The following is a 27,819-nucleotide window of genomic DNA, read 5'->3' on the forward strand; positions in this document are numbered from 1 at the left end:
CTCACGAGCTTCCTTTTTATCCCCACCACACACTCACGCGCACTTTCTTAGAGTCTTTCACTCAAACATGTTGGATTGCAATTGCAATTCGCTTGCTTCTGATAGGGGGGACTGGGGCTGGGGGACTATCGTAAGGGGGGTATTGATCCGATCGATGTAGGAGTATGCGTTGTCTTGATCCAACTAGCCAACTAAAAACTAACCAAACCAAACAACAACGAAACTGAAACTGAACTTTTTCGTGGCGATCCCGTAGTCGATACTAACGGCGGTCGAGTGCACACACACACAAACGTACACTCGAGCGCACATGTGCACACACCAGCACACACATTCACATGGTGCTACGGTCGTTAGGCGGACGAAGACGCCGCCGCACGCTCGGTCCGACCACAAGCACTCTCCTCTTTCTTTCGGTGCTGCCTGCCGCTGCCTGCTCTAACTTAGTAGATTGCGCGAGGGAGAGGGAGATGAGGAGAAGAGGCGGTACGGCACTGCTTCTACACTGCTTCTACACTGCTGGTGCTCTCTTGCACATGTGTTGCGCATTCATACGTGTGCGTGAGAGTATATAAATATACATAAATACATATGTATGTATGAACCGCTACTTATAGAATCGGGCAGAGAAGAGACGACTGCGGGCTGCCAGAATCTCTGAGATTCCAATTCCAACAATCTCTCAGCCATAAGAGCAGGGGAAACAGTTACTCCGATTCCGATTCCGATTCCTACTTCAGGAACAGCAAAAGCAGCGGTGCATCTCCCTTAGCAATCTCTCATTCTCTCTCTCTCTGATCATATGTAGGTGTGTGTGTGTGTACGCGCGCTGGGGGTGGGGCTAGGGCTAGGGCTAGGGCTAGGGCTAGGGCTAGGGCTAGGGACCAGGGACAAGGCACCAGGGATGTATGATCGGCCAAATGGGAAAAATCGTAGCCTAAAAATAGATCAAAGTATGCAGTAGAGGCACCCCAAGTGGATCCGAACTGTTTTCCATTCTGACTATTGGGTTGATGATCTTTGGGCAGCGTCGAGCGATGATGAACCACAGCTCGAGAAACATACATAGATACATGGATTTAGCAGGATACAATACTCGTATGTATACGAGTATATTCCTCTAGCCATCATGAAGCAAACTTCAATAACTTCACAAAAGGATGATCGCAGAATGGATCAGACATAATGATAATGATTCGTCGGAAAACATTTAAAGAGAATTAGATCGTCTAAAATACTATAAACTGTATATATACAGCTTTGAAGTGGAAGATAATTCTACAGATCCACTTATCCTATTGGATACATGCACAAAAACATTCTGATAATGATTCAAGTGGAACACCTAGTAGAACGAATAGAAAGAGTTGAATCCAATGAAAGATCACGATTAAAAGGAACATTATTGATCCGACAGGATAATACATATTTTTTTTAATACATATGTACATATGATGTTCATGAATCATACAAAAACTTAATTTTTCTTGGAATACATATGTGACCAGCTTAGAAATAGAAGATCATTGTGATCATGTATCCATATAACGATCATGATTCAAGCGAAATTTCTAAAAGACAATGTCGATTAGGTTAAACTACATACATACATATATGTACGATCACGACTAAAGAGGGGATTTTAACATTAAAACAGACGAAAGTTAGAACAATTCAAAGCCAGTTTTCGTTTCGGAAGATCTTCTCAAGGAACACACAGGATGCAGTACAATATCAACAAATATCGTTCTTAGAAACTCAAATCGATGATATAACAATATATGTATGGATCCTTTTAAGTGACTGGGCGTGAGCAAAGTTCCCAACGTTATCCAAATGGGATCGAGTAGGTAAGGAATTAGTAGGTAGAGTACGTATTTACGAGTATATAGATAAGTAGATGCTGATGTATGCATGGTGAGCGATCGTCGATCGGGCAAATGTTTATACATAAAATAAAATTACAGGCGGCCTCGCTTTGCCAACCAGTCGTTATTTTGTCTTGGGGTCTCGTTTCGCACCTTTGACACCTCTATGTCGCCTTTCCGCCTCCATCCCTCTTCCATGCGTGTGTCTGGCGATTTTCATTGATTATTTTGTGGCGGCTATTGCTTGGATTCACGATCTACCGATCGCTGAATCCATGGAGAATGCTCTAATGACTTTTGAAATCGTTTGACTTTCGTTTGGGAGCGTTGAGATCGTTGAACGGTGAATTTGGATGGGGATGGGGATGTGGCGTACAACTTTTACTCATGGCCCCACCGTTATTTTTAATTTTTAGAACATACGTACAAATGTATTTGTACCACACACACATACAAAAATATATGTAAGATACTCGCATACAGACAAAGAGACTGGCAACGATCGTATTCTATTTGTAATCCAAAATAAGTGTATGTATCTGTATCTGCATCCGTACTATGCGGTTCGCCTTACGATTTCTCGTTGCCCACTCTCTTTGGGACTAATTTTCGTTATACTTGGTATAATTTTGTTCGGTTCGTAATTTCTGTTCATCTTTTGTGCTGTGCTCTCGTCGGGTACGGACCTCAGATCTGGAGCGCCTTGTAAATGGAAATACTATTCGTTGTATACTTGCTTCCTATTCCGATTGCTTTTCAAAAAGTATTTGAATCCAAAAAAATGATCACCAATCTGCCTCTCTGCCGCTCTTTCTCTCTCTTTCTCTCCCCGCTCTCTATGCGAGTTCTGAGCGTAGTTACGATAATCTCTGTACCCCCAAACAATGTTAGGCGGGGTTATCTCTGGCCAAATGAGCTATCACTGCAGTTTGGTTGGTTAGCTCGCCCGTAGACTCGACTCGACTGCGGATCGAGAGGCTAGTAAGAGGCAAACTACTCTCTTCGAGCACACATATTTATATATTTATAACGTATAGTTAGGTTAAGATCTAGTGCCTGGTTCCTTGGTTACAGGAAGGAATAAATCTTGAGATGAATATTAGAGACTATGAATTCTGTTAAAATAGTTGCTTATCATTTAAAAAGGACAGCTCTTCACAGAAGATGATTCGAACGTATCGTTTCTGCTATGATTATCGTTTTTCTAAGATAAGCAATTAGTTTTGACCTCCTTCCAATTATTTATTTAACTTTGAAACTTGAAAAATATATTCTAAGTAATGTTTTTTCATTCTTGAATTTTGAAAATCGTTTTCTTAGAATATTACCTATTTAATATTGATCTTTAAAACTTAAACCTTTGCGTGTCAAGTCTACAAATAGAGAAAGTACATTTTGTTTCAAATTACTTTTGATCATATAATTGTAATACCTATGGTGTTTCGAGCTAAGCCTATGACTCTGAGATATTTGCTTATCGCTAACTTATAGAGTTATTCCCTTTATCGGACTTGTTACCATTTTGTGTATACTATTCACTCGTAAACACATATGTGAGTAATATATAGTATAAGATTAATGTATTTTTTTCCTCATTCCCTCATTGACCGTGCCAAGTTTCTTTTTCTGCTGCATGTATCTGTATCTGGGGCCATTGTGCAGAGTGTAAGCATCTCAGTATCTTTGCGTTTTATAGCTATTGGTTTTTGGTCGTTTCTCGTTATATTCCGCTGCTCTGAATGTCGGCCGCTTTCCGTTTTGAAACGAAAATGAGTACAGGGGTTATTTTTAGAACTAAAATTTTCTTGATTTTTCACTCGTTAACATTGCTTACGCTCCGTTGTGTAGTTGCCGTCCGGGCCACCGCCACCCCGACCCGACCCGGCATCGTCTTCGTCTTTGCCTTTGCCTTTGCCTCCGTCACGATCGTGGCTGTATGGCTGTATGTCTGACTCTGAATCTGTATGTCTGCATCTGTAACTGTATCTGTATCTGTAGCTGTATCTGCATCTGTATCTGTAGCTGTATCTGGGTCTGATGCTTTCAACAGGGACTGTAAGATCTCCCCCTCCCCCCACCCCCGCCAATGGCAACTTAAGTAACATTAGTTTCGATAGTTTCACGCAGACACAAACATGTGTACGGGGACCGACGGACTGGCAGATGGACTGATGAGTGAATGCATGTGGCGGATTCACATGGGCGCCGATGCTCTTGCAAGAACAGCCAGTTTTTTGTATCTCCTCTAGAGATCGTCGAACGTCGAACGTTGAACGTTCAACGTCGAACATAGACGGGGGAACGTTTCAGCGAACGTTGTATGCCAACCAATGACGACGCCAGCGACGAGTATATAAGATTTATAGTTGCTATTTTTAAAAACGGCATATTAACAATCGTAGGCTAGGGATCGGAACAGTACCGAACTGAGCCGAACCGATCCGAAGAGCTATAAACTGGTGGCCAGAGCGAGATGTACAGAATTCAAATTCGTATAACGAACGTTACATGGGCCGCGATCGTGGATGGAGTGTCTGTGTGACTGCGCCCCTGCCTCTGGGGCTGTAAGTTTATTGAACTCTGTTCTTCGGTCTAAAAACGCGCTGAAGAACCCCAAACATCAACTTATAATATTTTTTAAAATAGTCTCTTAAGTCTCAGTCTTTTTGTTTCCTTTGAATTTATGCAACTGTTGAAGAGAGTCCTCAAGGGGTTTTTCTTCAGAAAGCAATGTTTCAAAATGCTCAGGTTTCCAAAATAATTCAACAGAAGAAACGGCAATTATAGCATAGAAAAACACAATGTTTTTATTGTAAATTTTCGTAGAAAAAATTACATGAACAGGATTATCAAGTTTATGAAGAAAACTCTTTGATTAAATGATGAAAAGGTTTTGAAAATTCTGTTAACATTGATCCTAATTGAAGCTAAGAACATACGTACATATGTACATTTGAGAAATGTAAAAAATGAGAAAAAAACGATAACTATTTAAAAAAGAAATTACATACGAATTGGTATCCTATTTATTATGCATATAAGGACTTTTATCGCCTATCCGTAGCTAAAATCGGAATGACATATTTTAGGCTGTATTGATTAAAATAATTCTCAAGCCTTTGTCTGAAACAATTTTCATTGAAGTGAAAATTTCGAATCCGACGACCTATTCTTCATTGAAAAATCATGCAAAATTCTGTATACTCAAGCTTCATACGAATCTAAATATAAGACATTAATGCACTTCTACTTGCACTTCTACATCAAATAATTTATCTAAATTTACCAAAAATTCGGCTCGAATTGAATCTGAATAGAAATTTGCGTATAAGTTGCTTCCATGGGATTATTATTTGTATAAAAGCAAAGAAACTCCCGCATAAGAAGCTCTGGCATATGAAAAAATCGTCAAATCATCAGAAAAAATGCCAATGGCACAGTTATTTTTCTTTTATCTGAGATATTCGCCCTGGGGAACGACAGCTGAATAGAACGAAAGAAATCTATCTGCATACAAGAACCGCCATCTAGCGGCCAAGCCAACCAGCGGAATACGCCACAACCACGCCACACCGCACCACTCAACACATCGTGCACGGGGACGATTATCCCCTCCTCCATGGGATGGGGATGGAGCGGCTTTGAGCAGCGCCGACTGTAAATTGGTTAACGGTAACAACAAAAGGCTGGCAATCAGATTGCAACTTTTGTGGGGATAAAGGGCAGGAGGGGGGGGAGTGCTGATAAGAGTGCTTTCGTGTGAGTGCATAGGAGAGCGAGTGGGGTAAGGGTAGGCGGCAGCGAGGTAGTGGTAACAGGTGCAGACGCATAAGCTTCTTGGCCTTCTTGCTTCTTGCATGATACACTCAGATAACGGGAGCAGCTCTGGCTGCTGGTACAACATCAGGTCTCTGGGGGAACATGTGTATTTACATACACATTTACGAGTGTGTACGCTTGTACATATCCTTGAGAAGAGGGGCTTTCGACACACTCTATTACTTACTCACACAAACAGTCGCACACTTAAAAGCATTGGACAAAAAGCGAAAGTACAAACGCCTACGCAAACGTGCAAGGGAGAGAGAGGGAGTCAAGTTTGTGCGTCTGCGCTCTTTCTGGTTGCACTTTCCATTGCCTACATTCGTGCGTGAACTAGAAAGAGAGGGCGGGAGTGGGGTGTGCGCCGGTGACCGCGTGTTTGTGTTTGAGTGTGTGTGTGTGCGCTTCAGAGAGGAGAAATCGAAAGTTGTGAAACTTGTAGCTTTTGGGGCAGAGTAAACTCTGTTATAGATACAGGAAGTCAAGATGTATTTGCATGAGGTGAGTCATTGTTAAGCGATCTTGTAAAGGTTGCTTGGCACATAGAGAGACAGAGAGAGAGGGAGTGGGAGATAGGGAGGCAGACTGAGAAACAGTATATTGAGCTCCTGGGAGCGGAAATTGTTTCACCTTGAATAAATATGTCTTGCAGGAAGTTGTTAGCTGGCGTTGCCAGATCGTGGATGCTATCTCCCAACTCCCATGCAGCCTGGCAACGTTGCTCCGTCACAACTACACACACACACACACACACACTCCCATACACAATGTAACGAAAGCTCTTTCAAAGGCCAAAAGCGAAAGAAGAAGAAGCAGCAACACCAGCAGAAGGAGCAGAAGCAGTAGCAGCCACAAGAACTCGAACCGAACACATTTTTTTCTTCTTTATTCTTCATCGGAAAAAAAGCGATACACACGGAAAACCTGGCCACCATTCATTCACCGTATACCGAGGCGAGAAGCAAAGGCCAATCCGCCAGTACCCGCGCAGTAACCAGAAAAGCGTGGTTCAAAATTCTTTTTTTTTAACGCCATAAAAAAAATATTTAAGTTAATTATTTAATTTTGTTGTTGAATGAGAACCGCAGCCGTAGGCTTTTATATTATTATGTTTGTTTGTGTGTGTGACTTTGTGCGTGTGCAACGGTGAAAAAATAGTACATCTATTTGCATTTTGCATTCGTGTGTGTGCCAGTGCGTGTGTGTGTGTGTTTGTGAGCCACGTGAAGGTAAAGGCGCGCCAACAACACCAATTGACAGCGAGGAAAGAACGGTGGGGACAAGTCAGCGGACAGAGTCCGAAGGGCAGCGGGCGGCCAAAGGTAGAGAAAGTGCGAAAGAGAGAGAGAGAGAGAGGGAGAGAGACAGGACAGTGTTGGGCAGAGCAAAAACTGAAAACGAAACTGAACAGAAAGTGAAAATTTGCCTAACGTTGAAAAGTGAAACAGAAGGAGAAGGGTGGAATCCTTCATTGTAAAACTGTTGAATATAGAATGACGTTGCAGAGAGAAATTAATGTGGAAAATAGCAAAAAAGCAACAGTAGCGGAACCACCAGCACGATTAACTATAAGCCTATCGTCAGCGTCAGCAGCGAGCGAAGGAACTGTAGCAGCAGCAGGAGCAGCGAGAACAACAGAAGAAGCAACAGCAACATCAAGAAGCTCACCACGCAAGCAGAGATAAAGAGAAGGAGGCCAGGACAGGACAGAACAGGACAGGAGAGCAGTAGCAGGCGAAAAGAAGCAGTGGGAGAACTAGTGGGGAAACACTAAAGGGAGAACAAGAGGATATATATATGTATATATGAAGAGCTACAGCCAGAACCGGAAGAAGTGAAAGAGAAGCCTACGGAAATCCCAGAAGAAACAGCGCTGGCAGCAGAAGATCAGCAGCACAGCCAACGTCAACGTCAGCGTCAGCGTCAAGTGCAACAGCGAGCGAAACACGTCACGAACAAAAACAACAAAAATTAGCACCTATCACTGCTTGCTCTTTACCGTTCGATTGCTGGTGCTGTTGCTGGGTCAAAGCAGTTGTACGCATCGCATCTGATAACTGTTAAACATTTGGCTAGCGGCGCTGGAAGGGAGGGAAGCAAGAAGAACGAAATGAAGCCATCGGATTTGTTGTTGGTGCTAGAGAAGGTAAGCAAACGCAACAGAAGGTACAATACAAAAAAATACCGAAACGAACAACAAAACATCCGGCAGAAAATACTAAAAGCTGTTGGTTTTTTTTTTTTTGGTCACTGCTAAAATTAAAGCAGCCCAAAGACACCCCCGCACCCTTGCCATCATACCGTAGCACATGACTCGGCGCTACGTACGCATATACATATACTATTACTGTTTGTTTGCCTGTGTGTATGCGTACATATGTGTATGTGTGTGTTGTAATGGTGGTATGGCCGTAAAAAGGTCATTATGATACTGAACGCCGACGCAGCACATACATACCGACATACATACCAGTGCGTAAGTATGTGTGCGTGTGTGTATGTGTGTGGACTTATGCAAATCCATTTGATAGAAAGAGAGGCAGAGAAACCATGAAGTTAAGAAGAAGCAGCAGCAGCAGCTCATAGCACAAACACACAGGCTCACAGGGTCACTTGGGCAAATATATACGACATAAAAACAACAAAAACAACCGATGTGGGTGGGTGTGGATGGATGGGGAGGTGGCTGCATTGTTGGAACAACAACAAAATAGGAAGAAATAGTACAAAAAAAGATATATGTACATACTTTTGATACCCTTTCAGAGACAACGTTCCCCCATCCCAGCCATATGGTAAAGATTATCTTTCAAATTGCTCCCATAAATTATACATGTATGATAGGTATTTGATTTGTGTACACTTGTTCTTAGATTGAAAGAACCTTAAGAAACTGCAGCTGGTTAAAGTACGTATCTAAAATTACTACAGTATAATAAGAGTACTACTAATTAGTCAAAAGTAAAGACAAGCGTATGCGTTATATGCAAATGTGTCATATAGTCATAACCTTTAAATCTTATATGGTAACCGAGGTCCAGCATATAAATACATATGTATATAAATGTATGTATGGGTTGCACCAAAAATAAGTACATATCTGTGAAAAGTTGCGGTCAGATATATTCCAATTTTAAGGGACTATTTTGGCAAAAATTAGAAAAGCTGGGAACAGAAATGCATGCGTGGCAAATGTCTGGTAACTAGCATAGTACCCTCTCTGCGAGGGCATACAAAAGAGCAGCAGAGACACACACGCAGACACGCACGGCCACATACAGACAGACAGTGGGTGCAAAAGGGATCGTAAATGGAGCATGGACAGGGCCGCAGTGAGGGTATGGTAGGGTTGTGGAGTGGGTCTTACATTTTTGGCTTTGCGTTATCTTTATGGCCACTTCTGTCTACCTCCCTACCTCCCCCTTTCCCTCCCTTTACGACCGCAGCTGTAATTGGAGCCGGTGACGGGAGACGGGAGCCGGATACACGTCCCCAGACCCCTAGAGCTCTAGACCCACAGAGCCAAATCCCACTTACAGAACAGTTAGTGTCCAGCTTATCCCCTAGTGCACGGGTGCACGAATCAGGGGTGACGAGGCAGAACCAGAGAGAACGAGAGAGAGAGAGAGAGATGGAGGGAGGGAGGGAGAGCTCTATAAATAAAGCATCTGCTGTTGGGAGGATTAGGTGGAAAAGGGATGCGAACAGAGGCGGAGTTCCATCACTCATACGCCGTGTGGCGGACCAACCTAAAAGTATGCTTCTCAATATGACAATGACTGTCCAAAGTCCGATAAAGGAGTTGGGATACAGATGGATGAAAGCGAATGTGTAAGAATATAAATAGATGAAAACTAGGCGGAAAAAAATAATTGATATTATGTAATTACGGAATGGCAAAACCTTAGGAAAAAATCCAATATATAAAATGATTATCCATAAATTGTATAGTATGCGAGATTGGACACAAGCTACAATCACAAATATGGAATCCCTCATGTTCCAATGTGGAATTTAGTTCAAAAATTGAATTATTGGACTATTAACCCTGAAAGAGACGACTCTAAAAGGGTTAAGGATATAATATATAAAACATATACCAAAACAGTATGAACATTCAGAAAAGTCTTCAGAAAATCTATAGTTCACAGTTCAGCTAATTTCGACATTAACAGCCACATTCCATATAGAGAAAGCCAACATAAATACTTGTAGAATACCTACATTGAACAACAGATAGATATGCATGTACAAATGTAAAATAAGCTAAAGATATCAAGACAGAACCCACCTCCCAAGCATTCATCTCTTTTAAAGATAAACGGAAAATGGCACGAAATGCTTTCTCCGGTTGCCAGCAATCCTCTTCTGGGCGGGGCTGGGTGGCTGGTGTTGTATGGTTGTATCGGATGACCTTCTGTGCCAGTTGCTTCTCCAGCAGTGGTTGCTCCTCCCATCCTCTGGGTACACTCCCACGCCCACGCCCACGCCGACGCCACCCTGTCCCCTGTTACTTGCGAGCCATTAATAACGACAATTCACTCAAACAAAAAATAGAAAGAGGGTATAAAAAAGAAATGGGGACGACAAATGTCGCCGCAGCATGCAACTTGTTGGAGCAGAACGGATGGCAGAGCGCAGAGTGCAGAGAAGGAGAGTGCTGCGGTGCGGTGGGACGGTGGGACGGTTAATGGATATGATTGCTTGTTGCACTCGACTGGGGACAGCATCAGAACTGGGTCTCGGATGAGGCTGGCGCTAGTGCCGGAACTGAAAGAACGGGGAGACTGCTCGGGGTCGAAGGGGAGGACTCTCCGGTATGGAGGAGACGGGTACGAGTATGCTTTGATTGCGTCAACGCTGAGGCTGCTGCTATCGTTGTAGTGGTGGTTGTTGTCCTGGAACAGAGCCAAGTCCCACACTTATCATGGAGGACGATAGGTTGGTATAGGAGGCACTGCGGTTGGCTTGGCCACCCGTTGAGTTGACATTAAGTTTAGGAAATGAAATTGGCCATTTCAGGAGGCATCGGGGCGGACAACACTCTATTCTCTATGAAAGATTGGATGTTGAGTCGAATACTGAGCGATGGTTTAGAGTAGAGTCCTGCATCAACAGGCAACCGATTCGATTCGGTGGGATTCGGTATTCGTTTGGGTCGTTAGCATCGGATCAGAGTTTCAGCTTTCTCATTAAATCGAATCGATCCCCCAAAACGGAAAGAAGCAGGTTTCGGCCGTTTATTTGTGTCAGTGCAGAAAATTTCGGTATTTTTTCTCGCTCACTTTCCATTTGATTTTCTGGTAGAGAGAACGAGAAAGCAACTTACAAGTTTGCTGGTTCTTTGCTTTTCCTTTTGCCTGTAAATCTTCATTTGTGTGTGTGTGTGTCAAGAACAAGCGTTTTTTTGCTTTACACTGAACGAAATTAGGATCAGATTGGGCAAAATAAAAAAAAACCGAATTTGCATAGCCGAAGACACACGAACTTCGTAGAATGTTTTGAGTCATTTGAGAGACTCGGATTCGTAATGTTCGAAAGCGTTATAGAGGCTTCAGGTTGGTTGGAGGAATAGTAAGTGGGAAATTAAAACCTACAGATAGCCCGATGGCAAGGACACCAGAAACTTGTTGCAAACACTCGCATCGATTGAGTGCAATCTTTTTTCTGGCTTGGTTTTGCCTCCCATCAGTCATCGGTGGAGGGGGCACTTGAGGGGGCCAGTGGGAGGATGGTGTGATGGGAGAGGTGCCATCAACATCAATGGCACTCATCTTTCAGCGCCAGATGTCGTACGGCCTTGCTGGCACTCCACAATTAATTGCTCTCTCTCTGTCCCGTTCGGATTGCAGGTCAAGTTCAGGGTGCCATTGCCGCCTGGCGTCAGCTCGACGACGCTTCTGCCGAAGCTCATACGCACCAAGGATGTGAGGCAGCTGCAGGACGGCAATGCACAGCCACAGAAGCCTAAGCTGACGGTGAGAAATATCTATTCCTGCACATTATTATCCATCCATCGGACATCTGTAACCAACCGATTTACTTGCAGAAATGTCTCAACACTTTGGACCTGACCTCGCTCGGCATTGGCTCCTGCTGTGGCACTGGCATGTATCTGGTCGCCGGCATGGTGGCCCAGAAGATAGCCGGACCCGGTGTGATTATTAGTTTTATTATAGCTGCCATAGCGAGTATTTTCTCAGGTAAGTGATCGATTCGAGTGATATCTGCGTTCATTGTTCAACGTTCTATTCTCCATATATATTTTTTGATATACATTTGTACTCTTGGACTTAATAGGCGCCTGCTATGCGGAGTTTGGCGTTCGTGTGCCACACACATCCGGCTCGGCCTATATGTATTCATATGTGGCAGTTGGAGAATTTGTAGCTTTTATAATTGGTTGGAACATGATATTGGAATATCTAATAGGTGAGTGGGATACTTCCTTTGGTCCCCATTGATTCCCGATAATCCTCTATTCTTCCTATCGATAGGAACAAGTGCCTGTGCCTGTGCTTTAAGTTCTAGCTTCGATTCCCTGACTGGCAATGCCATTGCGCGTACGATAAGCGAGTCCATCGGCACGATATTCGGTAACTAGATCCACTGAACCATGCTCTATAAATCTCTCCCCACTCATCTCTTTCCTTTTTCCTTTTTCCTTTTTCCCCTTTTATATGCGTATGCGTTCAGGCAAACCACCGGACTTTATAGCCTTTGGCATAACGCTCCTCATGACCTGCGTATTGGCGATGGGCGCCAGCAAGTCGGTCATATTTAACCATTCCCTGAATGCCGTCAATCTGGCCACGTGGGTCTTTGTCATGGCTGCCGGCCTTTTCTATGTGGACACGAAGACGTGGTCGGAGCATCAGGGCTTCCTGCCCTATGGCTGGAGTGGTGTAAGTACGAGTAAACAATCCCCACTCCCCCATCCCCACCCTTCCTGCATTTATGCATTTCTGCATTTCTGCATTCCTTCATGACTGCAACAAAGTAGGTCATTCTTGTACACACTTGATGTTGTTCGGTGATTGAAATTCAATTCAATTCAAGTTTATTGGCTTTAGAAGGCTTGGATGCATTTACTTTCAAGTTTAAAGAGTCGTTAACTTTACGATCCCTGTCTTAAATTACACAAATACTGGCATCAAATACACTTTTTCTGATAGGGATTCCAAACACTAGTTTATATATGTTTTTTCAGAGATCAGTTTGCTTGCCTTTGCCCTACATAACTTGAGTTTGTTACAGCTAGTTTTAAAGAACTTTGCAGTTCCAGAAAGATAATGAATGCAGCTATGTCCTATGTCCAAGATTATAGCTTCAGCTTACCGTCTGAGAACAGGGGGACGGGCAGAGAGACAGACTAGCTATGTCTATCCTTTATGGGTTCGGAAACGCTTCCTTCTAGGCGTTACACACATCCACTATAGTCTTTGAGTATAAATATGGGTTTGATATCGAGGGAAAACCGGTTGTATTACCTATTTGGGTATGATATGATTTGTTGCGGTGATATGATGCCTCCGAAGGAATCCCTCCCTCTAAACAAATAAGTATAAACATAATCGAAGGAGTGCCTGCGACTTATTACAATACATAAGTGTACGTATCAATGGATGTGCGATCCGTTTCGCAGGTGTTTTCCGGTGCCGCCACATGTTTCTATGCATTTATCGGGTTCGACATAATTGCAACAACCGGAGAGGAGGCGCATAATCCGCAGAAGAGCATACCGAAGGCAATAGTGGGCTCCCTGGTTGTGGTTCTGATTGCCTATGTCAGCGTCAGCCTAGTCCTTACTCTAGTGGGTAAGTACTCCTGCCAGGGGATCCACTAATGAACGTTTAATGAATGTTTCCTGTACTCCTGTAGTTCCCTATGACCACATCAACACGGGAGCGGCCCTGGTCCAGATGTGGTCGTATGTGAACGCCCCAAAATGCCGGGCGGTGGTGGCCATTGGGGCTACGGCTGGCTTGTCCGTGGCAATGTTCGGCTCAATGTTTCCGATGCCGCGCGTCATTTATGCCATGGCCCAGGATGGACTGATTTTCAGGTGCGTATCCAAAAGGTCTTTCTGGGGAGACAGAACAGAATTAATGTGGGATATCCTCACTGCATTTCAGGCAACTCTCACAGCTGTGGCAGCGCACCAATGTGCCCGGTCTGGCCACTATTGGCAGTGGAGTGGCTGCGGCCCTGGTCGCCCTCACCATTCGCCTGGAGATTCTCGTTGAGATGATGTCCATCGGCACCCTGCTGGCGTATACCCTGGTCTCGACCTGTGTCCTGGTGCTGCGCTACCAGCCGCACAGCACCTCGTTGGTGGAGCTGTTGCCGGCACAGCTGCGGACTCCGGTGGCCCCGGGTACGGCCAGCGATTCGCATGCGACGCCCGCCGAGGTGCTGGAGGTGCCCAATAAGCTGACCATCAAGCGGGTGACGCGCGGCATGTCCGACTCGGATGACTCGTTCATCGACGACAGCCCCGAGGGCTATCTGGGGGGGCGGGACGACCAGTTCCTGGTGTCGGATCGCTCCGAGAACAAGTTCTATGGCAGCGTACATGGGGCACCCACCGGACCCACCGGCCAGGCCACTGCCTTCGACACGATGGGCCTGAACTTCATCACGCGGAAGATCCACGACTATGCCTACCTGTGCCCCGGCTTCTTTCCCTGGATCAATCCCGGCCAGGCCACCACCGATAGTGGTACGTAATTTGTGATTTGACTGTGATTAGGTTCTAATCGATGGCGATACAGATTCCAAATTGAAATTTAAATGGAAAATTTACTCTTTTGCTTTTGCTTTTCCAATCCAATCCAATCCAAACGAAACGAAACAAAACCACCACCAGGCATGTATGTCACGAAACTAGTTGGAATCATGTTCGGTCTCATATTCTTCTTGGATTTGTTCGCGGCCATTGGGTGGTCCGGTGGGCTAGCCGCCTTCATTTATTTCGTTTTGTTTATCGGCATATTTGTGATATTATTGATTATATCGAGACAACCGCAGAATAGGTAAAGCAGCAAGTATACGGATGACTTATCCTCCTCCTCCTCCTTCAACTCCTGAGACCATACTATACTTAATCCCCACAATCTTCCGCTCTCTCTCTTTTTCCCTCTCTCTATCCCTCTCTCTCTCTCTCTCTCTGGCAGATATGCACTGGCCTTTCTAACGCCCGGACTACCCTTCATACCAGCCATCGCGATCACCGTAAACATATATCTGATATTCAAGCTAAGCATCCTGACCCTGGTCCGGTTTACCGTCTGGATGTCCCTCGGCCTTATCATGTACTTCTATTACGGAATCACGCACAGCAGCATGGAGCAGGCCAGCGATGATCTCGAGTTGCATGTGGACAAGGACTATGTAAGTTGGAGCCCGGCTAATCGAACCCAATAATCCGCATTCATATATTCGTAGAGCAAAAACGTTGAGGAGAAGGCTGTCTGGGATCAGCAATCGTATAATCAAACCCACGAGCCTGTCTGGGCCAGCAAGGAGGTGAAGCAGCCATCGAGTAAGGGATCCGCTTTCATGATAAAATATATATATACTAGGTACTAATATCTGTTACACAGAGCAACGCTACAACTACGGAAAGTCTTCGTCGTCTGCTCAGAGCAGCTCCAGCTCCAAAAATGCCCAAGGCAATGTGGCGACAAAGCCCCTAGGCCCAGGCCGCAGCTCGACGGGCACACGGCCAGTGGCGCCATCGCCATCGCCGCACACAGGCGCGGGTCAGGCGAAGGGATCTGGACCGGGAACGGGAACGGGAAAGGGAGGACCGCCCATGGAGCGTCAATATACCGGGCAGTTTAGCATGTTTGTGGACGAGGGTCAATTCCCGTCGTGGGAGGACTAAGCTGCAAAGAGCAAAGCCCAAGCCCAACTGGAATACATGCCCCCTCCCTTATAGTCTCATTTCCTTTTCCCGATCTCCCCCATCCCCCCAATCCTCTGTTGATATCCTTTGATGTGTAACCAGCCCAGTAAGGCCCAATCCCAAGCCCCCGGTTCGAATCGGATAGTCCTGGCAAACTGGGCCGCTCTTCAAGGCGTCGATCTGTGATCGTAGCCGTGTACGCTTGGGTGTCCAGAACGGATCCAGTCCCAGGTAGAGCTCACTCAACTTGTATATACAATTAGAGATCTTAAGTTTACCGAAATATGTATACACATGTTACGGTTATGCGAGACGAGCGAGCGTTTAGCGCAACCGCCGTTATACACTTATACCATATACAACATATTATACATACTCTATATATATACCTATATACGAGTATATACATATATATATATGTATATATATATATACTAGCATATACATACCTATATATATATATACCAATGCATATATATACATACATAGATTGGTTATTAGTCGAACAGCAAAAAGTTACAGTGCAAAGTTATCAAACAAAATCCTGTATTCTGTATCACACATCCTACGAGTACATATACTACCGATATCGATAGCGCCCTCCCTATTGTGCTCAGCTTCGATTGGCGAGCGTTTTGGGTGACGCTGGTCAATCGGCATTCAGCACAAGGGACAAAGAGAGCGCAAAACCCTGGACACCCTGGACCCTGGTCACAGGGAGAAGAAAGCAAAACTGTTCGTTAATAAAAATACAAAAATATGATAAAAACACCTCTGTGGGTAAGTGTGGGGTGTGTGTGAGAGTGCGGGTGTGCACACCTGTACATTTTATACACTTAATATCATCGCACGCACACACACACACACACACCACACACATGAATAGAGTTTAAGCTTATGGAAAGACCGATCCTCAGAGCAGATCAGATCACGGAAGACTTTTCCTACCCCCAAATGATAGGTATCTTATCTAACCCATGACCGAAGCGATCTCTGCATAAGCTTACGATCCACTTAGGATCCACACACAGACACTGGAACACGCACAACTCACACACACGCACACACGCGCACAAAGACACAGACACAATTCTTATGTATTTATGATTATATTGTTGTTAAAATATTTGTGCTATATGCTACGAGTACGCTATGCATTTTGTATGACGTTTGACATTTTTACATTTGAAATTTGACATTTTTGATGTATGAATACCCCCTACAGTACAGTACAGTACAGTACAGTACTCTCTCCCCATCTCAATCTATCGACAATGTTATTGTTTCTTGATTCTAGAGGCTCGCGCTAAGCTAAACCACACATTTTAAAGCGGCATTTCGCATTTGTTGTAATTCAATAATTCATTTTTCCTAACGAATACCAAAAAACAAAACCAAAAAAATAAATTAAAAAAACCAAAGAAAACTAAATAAATATACAAACATATTTATGAGGAATACAGTATAAAAACAAAACAAAACAAAAAAAAAAACCAAAACATAAAATGAAGAATACCAACAATTTGTACTTATCGAAAAGAAAACTACTCAAAACCTATACCAAAATCATAAATACAAAAATTGATGTACTATAAACGAAACGGAGGCGAAAACCAAAATGACAAAAAGAAAAGATGACAAATATTATTAAAAAAGCATACTTTTTTCCACTTTATATACTATGTACCAGCAAAAGCATACATATATAACTAACTATTTTTAACTAAATTTCAAAAGCATATGGGAAAATGAAAAAAAAAACAAAAACGAAAACAAAATTTTTAAGAATATTAATATTTCTCGTTACTTGTGTTTTTTATTCTTTTTGTATTTCACAACTATGTACATACACAAGCCTTACACACACACACACACACAAACAGGCAGACAGACACACAAAGAAAAAAAAAATTATCAAGAAAATTAAAAAAAAGAAAAAGCAAAGATTTCAGCAGAATTACTATACCTAGGGCCCTGAAGGGCCCCCCACAACAGGAGACAGAGCGAATATTTTATACAACAAAAAATACTTCTAAGAGATTCAACAGCTTTGATTGTATTTTTTTATTCTTTTTTTTTTTTTGATTATCCTCTGTCCATTACATTTCGAGTGCCAAAGCAATGCACATAATCGTGTAGCACCTCCACAGAATAGCAAACGAGAACCGATCCAATCAGCACACTTTCAAACATTCTCGTTTTCGAAAAATGATCTTTCTGGACCAACTAATTAAGATATAGAGCCACACCACACAAGTGGTCCCGAAGTAAATATGATTTGTACTTACTATTCGTATTCGTATTCGTACTTGTACTCGTATGATTTCCATCATTCCTAATTGGTTCGAGAATTGAGGCAGAAAACGATTTGTACATACGCAACTATTCGTACTCAAGCAAACCAGCAAACAAACAGATAGACATGGAAAATTGATTACTATATACATACATATTGCATATACATACAACATACATACATAGAATATATATTTTTATGAAAGTAAACACCAAAACAAGCAATTAAGGAGAAATTCAACTCAGAAGCTAAAGGCAAACAAAGGCAAAGCAAATGCAAGAACAAAAGAAAAAGAATAACATATCCTACAACACAACAGCTTAAAGTTGATAATAAACTAAAATCTAACAAATCGAGCTCCGATAACGGGTTTTGCGATTAGCGATTAGCGATCACCGATTACCGATTACAATTTTGATTACGACAGCGTAGACTGGAACAAATTGCTAAAACAAACTGTTAGTTGTGAAAACTACTGGGTCACAAGATGAAAATTTGCAACTCAACTTCAGAATCGGTACTCAGTGATAGCCAATAGCCGATAGCTGATCCACGCTGCTCGACTGTCCGGTGTCGTCGGGCGAAAAGATCACACGCAACGTACTACTACTACTACTATTGCAATATACATACATACATACATACATACTCGTATGTATGGCAACAGGTAAAATGCAATCCAATAACTGCAGGCTGAAACAGTTTGCTCTTCCACCTTTCGGTTCTTTCGGTACCACCAAGTTAAGATAACTGTTATGGGAATATGATAGTTTATAATAGATTTTCTACAGTTCCAATTTGAAGTGAATAAAAAACCAAAAAACCTACAATTAAAATACGGATAATCGTTAAATATGTATACATATGTATAATGATGAATGAAACAAAACCAAAGAAAACAAAACCAAAAACGAAAAGCTTCCGTTACCAAAACGTATGCATTTTACTAATACATATTATTTTTATGCCCGTCTCGTACCTTTTTGATCTATCGAAAGAAAAAAAAAACCGTAGGAAAAGTCAGGGAACATTTACGAGTACACTCTACACACTGTCTATGCTCACTGTAACTGTAACTGTAACGTAACTGTAATTGTACTATTTGTTATAGCTATAAACGGAACGAAAATCAGAATCAGAATCAGTATCAGAATTAGGATCAGGATCAGGTAAACCGACGAGACGAAGCACAGAGGCATCAAAAATAAGACAGCAATAAGAGGAACAGCAATAGCAAAGAATACAAATTCCAATGCCGAAACCCTAAAATTAACAGAAGAGCCAAGCATAAATAAGTAGTACTGAACAAGAAAAATACCACATTTGATTGATTGCATCAGACGATTATTTCATTAGTTGATTGATTGATTTATTTCCCAGATGAATATAACGTACCTAAGTTTTTGTTTATTTCATAAGACTGAATTACTGGAATATGATTTATTTGAAATGTGTATATAATTAAGGGCTAATAGCGAAACTTTACAACTTTTAATAATGGAGCATCCAAATTTTTGAAATTATTCTGTACTTATTTATCAAAAAAGAAAAAGCAAAACAAAAATAAGAGAAAACAAGGCGAAGAAAGCGCGTAAAAAGGTTGAACTCTTGTCGAGAGCGAAAGAAGTTAAAATACAACTATTAATATATTATACATATATACGGGAAAGTCCCAAAACGATGATATATATACATATATATATTTCAATGGATCGGTAACACAAAACAAAGTGAAAATGGGGTTAAAATATATGAAAAAAACAAACATTTTTTATTCAAATACTACTCTTGATTTGTTTTATGTGTTAATAACTTATTAAAAGATATTTCTTGAGAATATTAAAAGAATTAAAATATAAAAATTGTTAGGATATTCAAACGTGGCTGATACTGGTGTTTTCTTTTATGCCTGGGGTATTTGAAAAATAGCGAACAAAACGGGCCGCCGCAAATAATATCATACGTAACGAAAATCGAAAATTTTATTGAACTGAGTCTGTTATGATTCACCTGTTTGACGCCCCTGCTAGCTCATTATATACTTTTCTGACGTTGGAATTGAGTTGAAGGTATGTTTACGGTATGTATATATAGAATATTATAGAATACATCATCAACATATTAATTTAATTCTAAACGGTATATATATTAAAGAACATAGGGTATAGAAACTTCCACACGCAGGTTTTTTTTTAATTTCCGTTCTCTCAAAGCGTGCTTCACTGAATAAAACTTTCTTAAATTTATGCCATTTTGGCGCGCAGCACTATGTTCCAGTCGATAGTATCGATAGCCGATATATTAAGCGGTATATTAAGCAATTTTTCGGTATATTACGGCATATTTAAGATGGTAACACTTTCCACACATTTTCGAGAAGCCATTAAGTTAGGGAACTCCCGCCATTAACAACAGCTATACAAAATAATGAGCAAAGATTTTAAACAAAAGTACAGACAGTAGTGGGAGTCTCAACCCGATACAAAGACATGGCTCTGCAGAAGTAAAAATGCAGTCGATGCTCATTGCAAGGCTTGCAATGTTGATATTTTGAGTCGAATAGCATCAATTAGACAGCACGCTGCCACACACAAACATAAGGAGAAAATTAAGTTCTTGTTTGGCCAATCTAAGGTATATTCAAACTTTTTTTTTGTATTCGCTATGTTAATACTTGTATAAGCGGTTTTCAATTATACATTGATTCGTTTGTGGAGGATACAAGCAAAAATGTTGCGACTAGAGTGAGAAGAGCTGAATTGATGTTTGTTGCTGCTGCAGCAGAGCACAACATACCGTTCCGGGCAATGGATCATCTTCGCAATGTCATCAAAAACACATTTCCTGACAGTGACATTGGGCAAGGCTTTGCTTGCAAACGGACCAAGTCGGCATCTTTGGCTTACAATGTGATGGCACCTGCTGCAAAGGAAACACTGAGGATTGAGGTTATTAAGAGCGTGTGCCCAGCTGGAAAAACCATGTTTTCGATCATCATCGACGAGTATACGGATGTGACATGTACTAAGGTACTGTAATGTTCTTCGACACGGATGTTCAAACTAAGTACTTATTTTCGATTGATTTGGATGGCGAGAAAGCAGAGGACTTATTCCAAGCTTTGGATAAGGGACTTCAGGAATTTGGGTTCAGCATGGAGAACATTATAGGATTTGCAGCTGACACCACAAATGAAATTCGCTGTTGTCTCTGCATTCTTGTATTGCACGTATGATTGAGCAGTGGGATGCTCTTGTTATACCCGATACTCAAAATGAGTATTGGGGTATATTAGATTTGTGGTAAAAGTGGATGTGTGTAACGTCCAAAAAGAATCGTTTCCGACCCCATAAAGTATATATATTCTTGATCAGCTTCAATAGCCGAGTCGATTGAGCCCTGTCTGTCTGTCCGTCCCCTTCAGCGCCTAGTGCTCAAAGACTATAAGAGCTAGAGCAACGATGTTTTGGATCCAGACTTCTGTGATATGTCACTGCAAAAAAAAATATTTCAAAACTTCGCCCCGCCCACTTCCGCCCCCTCAAAGGACGAAAATCTGTGGCATCCACATTTTTAAAGATACGATAAATCCAAAAAGATGCCTATATCTTCTAGAGTGCAAAATCTGAACCAGATCGTATAATTATTATAGCCAGAATCAGGAAAACAATTTCATTCTCTCTCGCTCTGTCTGTCTCTAACACACTGGTTTCATGGTCGGTTTTGCCAATTGCAAAATATGAGTTCAAGGATCTCAGAACCTATAAGACCCAGAGCAACCAAATTTGGTATCCACACTCCTGTGATATCGGACCTTGACCTTTTCGTGTCAAAATTGCGCCACACCTCCTTCCGCCCCCGCAAAGGACGAAAATCTGGGGCATCCACAAATCTCAGAGACTATTAAGGCTAGAGCAACCAAGTTTGGTATCCACACTCCTGTTAGATCTCACTATAAAACGTATATCTCAGAATTTCGCCCCTCCCCCTTCCGCCCACACAAAAGACGAAAATCTGATGCATCCACAATATTGCAGATTCGAGAAAACTAAAAACGCAGAATCATAGATAACGACCATATCTATCCGGTTGCTGAATCTGGATCATATCGGATCATTTTTGTAGCCAAAAGCAAGAAATCAATTTGCACTGGCTACGCAGCGCCCGACGTCACGCTCAGACTGATTTTCTGTCTCTCTCGCACGCACTATTTGTAGTGTCGTTTAATATTAGCGGCGTCTGCCGGAGGAGAGCCATACTGACTTAGTATCGGGTATAACCGTAGAGTTGCGGTGTCCGCAGCAACTCACAACGTTCCCCCTCGTTTTTGAGTACGAATTGGCCATAGAAAAAAATGTATCTGCAGAATACACTCTCAAATTTAAAAAGCGTTTCAGTCAAATTATATTTCTACTTTCTAGACTATATTTTGTCTGTAATAAATAGATTTAACATCATTTTTCAGTCTAGCAAAGCTGTAACACACATAATATATAAAAATACATATGGCTGAAACTTAAAAGTTTATATTAAGCTGTTATTTGAAAGACTTATCTATAAGGAATACTGACTTAAATTTACTATATCCAAGCAGCAATGTTAATTTCGTAGAAATCCAAAAAATGAATTTGCCTCAAAGTGTCAAAATTAGAAAGAAATGAAAAATATGCATTTTTCCAAAGAGCACAGTCATTTTTGATCGAGTTGAGTATACAATTAAAGAAAAGGTTGCCTTTTAACGCGAAGGTTTTTAAACTTCTTTCATTCCTAAACCCTGAAGAAATAGTCAATGGCCAATTATCAGATTTGCATGACCTGTATAAAAGATCCGCAGGGAATCGATAATGAATTTGTCCTCTTGAAAAATGATGATGTTCTTTTTAGTTTATTAAAAACACACAAAAGTCCTGGCCATTTCTGGTATACAATGGGACAAATAAAAGATTTCAACAATGCATTAAAATATGAAAAAATTCAAAATTTGCAGAAGTACTGCTTATATTGCCAGTTTCGAATGCATCATGTGAATGAATTTTCTCCGAAGTGAACTAAATAAAAACAAATACAAGAAATAGATTTAAGAATATAAATGTTTCAAATCTTTTATATGTGAGACAAGGTCTAAGGAAGAAAAACGGTTGCGAGAATTTTGAACCGAACACTGAAATGCTGTTTAAAAATCCCAGAGACATCGTTAGTGACGATAGTGATGTTAGTGATTAGTATATTATTAAGACTTTATTATTATTAATAAGTCTTATTAAGACTTAAGATTATTAAATGAAATTAATGAAACAATTATTTCGAATAGGCCAATCAAATAGGAAATAGATTCACCAATCGTATAAAATTATGAGGGCATGGCTAAATCTTCCATATAGCTGATATTCGACGGAAGATCAAAATTGAGGGAATCGTCGTATTTGTTGAATCGGTAATGGCCCGTTTGACAACATTTAAATCCTTGTCGCTCACATTCAAAAAAGTTAGATTTGGCGCGCACCACTCGTAACCAGTCGATAGTATCGATAACCGAACTTGAATCGGGTAAGGACCTCTTTTACCCGATTGAAAACAATGAGTCTCATTCCATGCACACATACCCTGGGGGAAATGGATGTTATAGAAATGTGAATATGTTTGTCATCCCAGGCAAAAGCAATTTATTTTCAATATATTTTAATATTATTCAATATTATTTAATATTATTTTCAATATTTCAACGATATTTTAAAGCTTATTGTCTTCTTGTAGGGACCAAGAATAGGTATCGGGATCGAGAGATATATACTGAAAACTAATCAAATGCTTAAATATGTACAAAAATGACAATCTGTAGAAAATCAATTTTTTATTGGTTTTCAAAGCAGCTTGAAAAACAAATTAATCAAAGAAGTAAACAAATATCTACCCGGCTGACAAGCCCGCAAGTGGTCAAAACCAGCATGTCAGAAATTACATTTAATGACGCTTCATTTCATGCCGACTAGCGTTTTATTTTGTTGACCTTTTTCATTTAAAACTAAACAATATGGTAGAAAATTGATTCATTAATCGGATAAAATTATTTTTTTACGGCTGGGGCTCCTATTTAGCTAGTTATATTAGTCAGAATATTAAAATCGAGCAATTTGATTTCCGATCATGGACTGAGAACGATTAACCCCTTGTTGACCAGTGGGTACTAGAATAGGCCACTAACCATACAGCATACAGTATACTGTATGGTTAGTGAATAGACTCCACGAAAATTATGAGTCTTGAAGAATTTTTGCGCAGTTCAGGGGAAAGATATCGTGGTCAATTTATTTGAAGGAAAAGAGAAAGGATGGATGTACAAGAAGAACTTACAAACAGTATTATTTTCCGCGGCTTAGCTCCAGTTATTCACCTGTTTAAATAGAGGGGGCTTAAGTGGGCTAAGTTCGAATGGAAAGAAGAAGGAGGTGTCAAACCAACGGTGGCGCGCTTATTGAGATTGATCAGACAAATAAATTTGACCAAGCAATTAATTATTTGATCAATTAGTAAAATGTGTCGGATATTGTGTGTTTCTTTGCTCTTGTGGCATTTTTTATTGGTGTGTCAATTTGAGAATTCAGCAGCAGCCGCATTTTCTGCACGGCAGAGCCGCAACGATTTAGAAATTGATAATCAGCAGACGTCTGCGGCACCTGTGTCTCCTGCTCCAACTGGAGCTACAGAAACAAGCACAGGTAAGTGCTATTTTGTAGTGATTTATTTTGTAACAAAATTTGAATATTTTATTGCTTTCCGAGTGATTTTTATAATGGCCACCAAAGAACGGTTATTTTGTGAGCATAGTGTCATCCCATTCTAGCGCATTCTTGCACATCTCTATTTACGGTTATATCTACATTCATCTCTTTCTAGTCACCAGCGGGCTGCTGAAAAAATGTCTCCCATGTACCGGTGTGAAATGCGTGCCACAAATCCAGTGTCCAGCCCATGTTCGCATGAAAAGCCATGAGAAACCGCAAATTTGCGACCTTCCAGCCGGCAAATTTGGCTACTGCTGTCAGACGGGCCAGAACCACACAGCTCCACGCCTGGAGAGCAGGGAGCGTCGCGCAGATTTTCCCAGCTTTGTGTCTCCCACCTTACTGGATGAGGCCCGGCGAAATTTTGAGCATCTGATGCATGGTGTGGCCCAGATACCCGTTCATCGGGGTCTGCCCGACTTCAGTCACGGCATTGTCTTCCACTCCACGGCCAAGGAGGATCTGCACAACTTTGGGCTGTCCCACAATGCCCTCGAGCAGGTCTTCACCACACAGCTCTTCAGCAAGATGGAACAGCTACCCGTGGACGATATCATCACCAACAACGTACCGATAAAGTTCACAAAGACACCGCTGGACCAGCACTGCCAGGCACCGCCAATTTGTCGGAACATCCAATCCGTGTATCGCAGCTTTGACGGGACATGCAACAATCCGTCGCCAGCCCGGTCGCATTGGGGTGCTGCCGGCCAGCCCTTGGAGCGTATGCTGCCGCCGGCCTACGAGGATGGCATCTGGAATCCCCGTGTCCACTCGACTGACGGCACTCTTCTGTTGGGGGCTCGCAAGATCTCCCGAATCCTCCTGGCCGATGTCGATCGTCCCCATCCCAAGTACAATCTTCTGGTGATGCAGTTTGGACAGGTTTTGGTTTGTATATGCCCCACCACTAGAAACAGAACCTGTGACAAGAGATTCACTTACCTTTGACAGGCACACGATGTCTCGCAGACCTCCACAGTGCGTCTCGACGGTGGGGATCTAGTGCAGTGCTGTTCTCCTGGGGGAAAAGGGCCATTGAATCCACAGCAGACCCACTTTGCCTGCATGCCGATCTCCGTAGATCCGGATGATGAATTTTACAATGCCTTCGGCGTTCGTTGCCTGAACTTGGTGAGGCTCTCCCTTGTGCCGAATCGGGACTGCCAGCTCAGTTATGGCAAGCAAATGAGCAAGGTAACGCACTTTTTGGACGTCTCGCCGGTGTACGGCTCCAGTCAGGAGGCAGCCCGTGATCTGAGATCATTAAAAGGCGGACGCTTGCGCATGCTGGACGATTTCGGGCGGGATCTTTTGCCGCTGGCGGACGACAAGAAGGCCTGTGCTAGTGAGGAGGCCGGAAAGTCTTGCTTCAAGTCGGGTAAATACACTAGTCTTTATTCTTGTGTCCCCATGTGCCTAATGGAGAAAGAGCTCTGCAGGAGACGGACGCACCAATCAGATCATATCGCTCATTACCCTTCAAATACTCTTCGCTCGCGAGCACAATCGTGTGGCCGATATACTGGCCCAGATCAATCCATCGGCCGGCGATGAGTGGCTCTTCCAGGAGGCACGGCGCATCGTCATTGCCGAAGTGCAGCACATCACTTACAATGAGTTCCTGCCGATTATCATTGGACCGCAGCAAATGAAGCGCTTCCGACTGGTGCCCCTCCATCAGGGCTATGCGCATGACTATAGCCCGGACGTGAATCCTGCTATAACCAACGAATTCTCTGGTGCTGCCTATCGCATGGGGCATTCCAGGTTTGTTTCTGGATTAACTTTTTTACATATTGTACACATGATGCATGAATTTTGGTATCCCCGCTCTAGTGTCGATGGAAAGTTCCACATACGGGGCGAGCATGGCCGCATTGATGAAGTGATCAATATCCCGGATGTGATGTTCAATCCGTCGCGTATGCGCAAGCGTGAGTTCTATGATAATATGCTCCGGACCCTTTACAGCCAGCCCATTCAGCAGATCGACAGCTCTATTACCCAAGGAGTAAGTATCATCTTATATCTCTTATACCCTACCCTTGACTCTTAATTAATGGATTGATTCTTCACTCATTCATTCATGAGCAGCTCAGTCGATTCCTGTTCCGCGGTGATAATCCATTCGGTCTCGATCTGGCCGCCATAAATATACAGCGTGGGCGCGATCAGGGTTTGCACTGCTACAACGATTATCTGGAGCTTATGGGTGCCCCCAAGATTAAGACTTTCGATCAGTTTCCCCACGAGGTACGAGTGCCAGATGGTTTCTCTTTGAGAATGGATGATTCGATTTCTCCCCACACAACAGGTTGGCCAAAAGCTGGCTCGCGCTTATAGGACGCCGGATGACATTGATTTGTGGGTTGGTGGACTCCTGGAGAAAGCCGTTGAGGGCGGAATTGTGGGCGTTACCTTTGCCGAGATCATTGCCGATCAGTTTGCGCGCTTCAAGCATGGAGATCGTTACTACTACGAGTACGATGCTGACATCAATCCCGGCGCCTTCACACCCAACCAGCTGCAGGAGATTCGAAAGACAACGATGGCTCGTCTGATTTGCGACAATGCCGATCGCCTAACGCTCCAGGGAGTGCCCGTGGCCGCCTTTATCCGTGCTGACTTTCCGGGGTAAGAGAATGTCGCAAAGATCGATCCCAGGAAGTGTAATGGAAGCTCATGAGCCAAACCTCTTTTTTGCAGCAACCAAATGATTGGCTGCGATGATCCCAGCCTGCCTGCCGTCAATCTGAATGCCTGGCGCACTTGAGATTATTTCTAAATTATTCATTTTTATTTATAATTATTTATCAAGTTTTTAATGCGCCCGAGTGCTCGGTGGAATGTATGGGGAATATACCCCCGATTTATGTAACAAAGAAACGAAATTAAAGGTCATGATATGTGATTATTGAGTTTCATATTTGCAGTGGATCATGGCCATTTCATTGATGTTAGTTTGATTTCATTTATTATTTGAATTCGAATTTAAATTTAATTTTGCATATCGGTTAGGTTAGTGTGACCGCACACATGTGATAAGAGCAATACAAATCGATACATATCGGTTCGGTTCAGTGTGTCCAGAGAAAAAATGAGCAAGTTCAAAGGCTGGCTTGACCACTTTACAACACT

General features: G+C 42.3%; 2 protein-coding genes across 2 annotated transcripts; both read left to right on the forward strand.

The window, feature by feature from the left end:
* Positions 1 to 6,538: 6,538 nt before the first annotated feature.
* LOC6600759 (high affinity cationic amino acid transporter 1) lies at positions 6,539 to 15,579 on the forward strand. The gene is made up of 13 exons (XM_026992833.1): positions 6,539 to 7,836; positions 11,543 to 11,668; positions 11,740 to 11,893; positions 11,991 to 12,122; positions 12,188 to 12,286; positions 12,387 to 12,595; positions 13,336 to 13,507; positions 13,572 to 13,755; positions 13,826 to 14,412; positions 14,560 to 14,725; positions 14,867 to 15,083; positions 15,138 to 15,234; positions 15,296 to 15,579. The coding sequence occupies exons 1-13, from the start codon at positions 7,801 to 7,803 to the stop codon at positions 15,577 to 15,579; spliced, it is 2,463 nt and encodes an 820-aa protein (XP_026848634.1). The 5' UTR covers positions 6,539 to 7,800.
* Positions 15,580 to 24,358: 8,779 nt separating this feature from the next.
* On the forward strand, positions 24,359 to 27,592 carry LOC6600758 (chorion peroxidase). The gene is made up of 8 exons (XM_026992830.1): positions 24,359 to 24,612; positions 24,791 to 25,569; positions 25,633 to 26,059; positions 26,121 to 26,448; positions 26,518 to 26,692; positions 26,776 to 26,934; positions 26,996 to 27,315; positions 27,388 to 27,592. Exons 1-8 carry the CDS (start codon positions 24,429 to 24,431, stop codon positions 27,452 to 27,454), a joined length of 2,439 nt encoding a protein of 812 aa, XP_026848631.1. The 5' UTR covers positions 24,359 to 24,428; the 3' UTR covers positions 27,455 to 27,592.
* The last annotated feature ends 227 nt before the right edge of the window (positions 27,593 to 27,819 follow it).

This window comes from Drosophila persimilis, unplaced genomic scaffold, assembly GCF_003286085.1.
Source record: "Drosophila persimilis strain 14011-0111.01,24,50 unplaced genomic scaffold, DperRS2 tig00000793-arrow-arrow-pilon, whole genome shotgun sequence".
In the NCBI taxonomy this organism is placed as follows: Eukaryota; Metazoa; Arthropoda; class Insecta; order Diptera; family Drosophilidae; genus Drosophila; species Drosophila persimilis.

Coding starts and splice junctions, on each gene's coding strand:
- LOC6600758 (XM_026992830.1), top strand. CDS start 24,429: ATGTGTCGGATATTGTGTGTTTCTTTGCTCTTGTGGCATTTTTTATTG. Junction 26,693..26,775: donor ACAGCTCTATTACCCAAGGA/GTAAGTATCATC, acceptor ATTCATGAGCAG/CTCAGTCGATTCCTGTTCCG. Junction 26,935..26,995: donor TCGATCAGTTTCCCCACGAG/GTACGAGTGCCA, acceptor CCCACACAACAG/GTTGGCCAAAAGCTGGCTCG.
- LOC6600759 (XM_026992833.1), top strand. CDS start 7,801: ATGAAGCCATCGGATTTGTTGTTGGTGCTAGAGAAG. Junction 12,596..13,335: donor TGCCCTATGGCTGGAGTGGT/GTAAGTACGAGT, acceptor TCCGTTTCGCAG/GTGTTTTCCGGTGCCGCCAC. Junction 14,726..14,866: donor TCGAGACAACCGCAGAATAG/GTAAAGCAGCAA, acceptor TCTCTCTGGCAG/ATATGCACTGGCCTTTCTAA.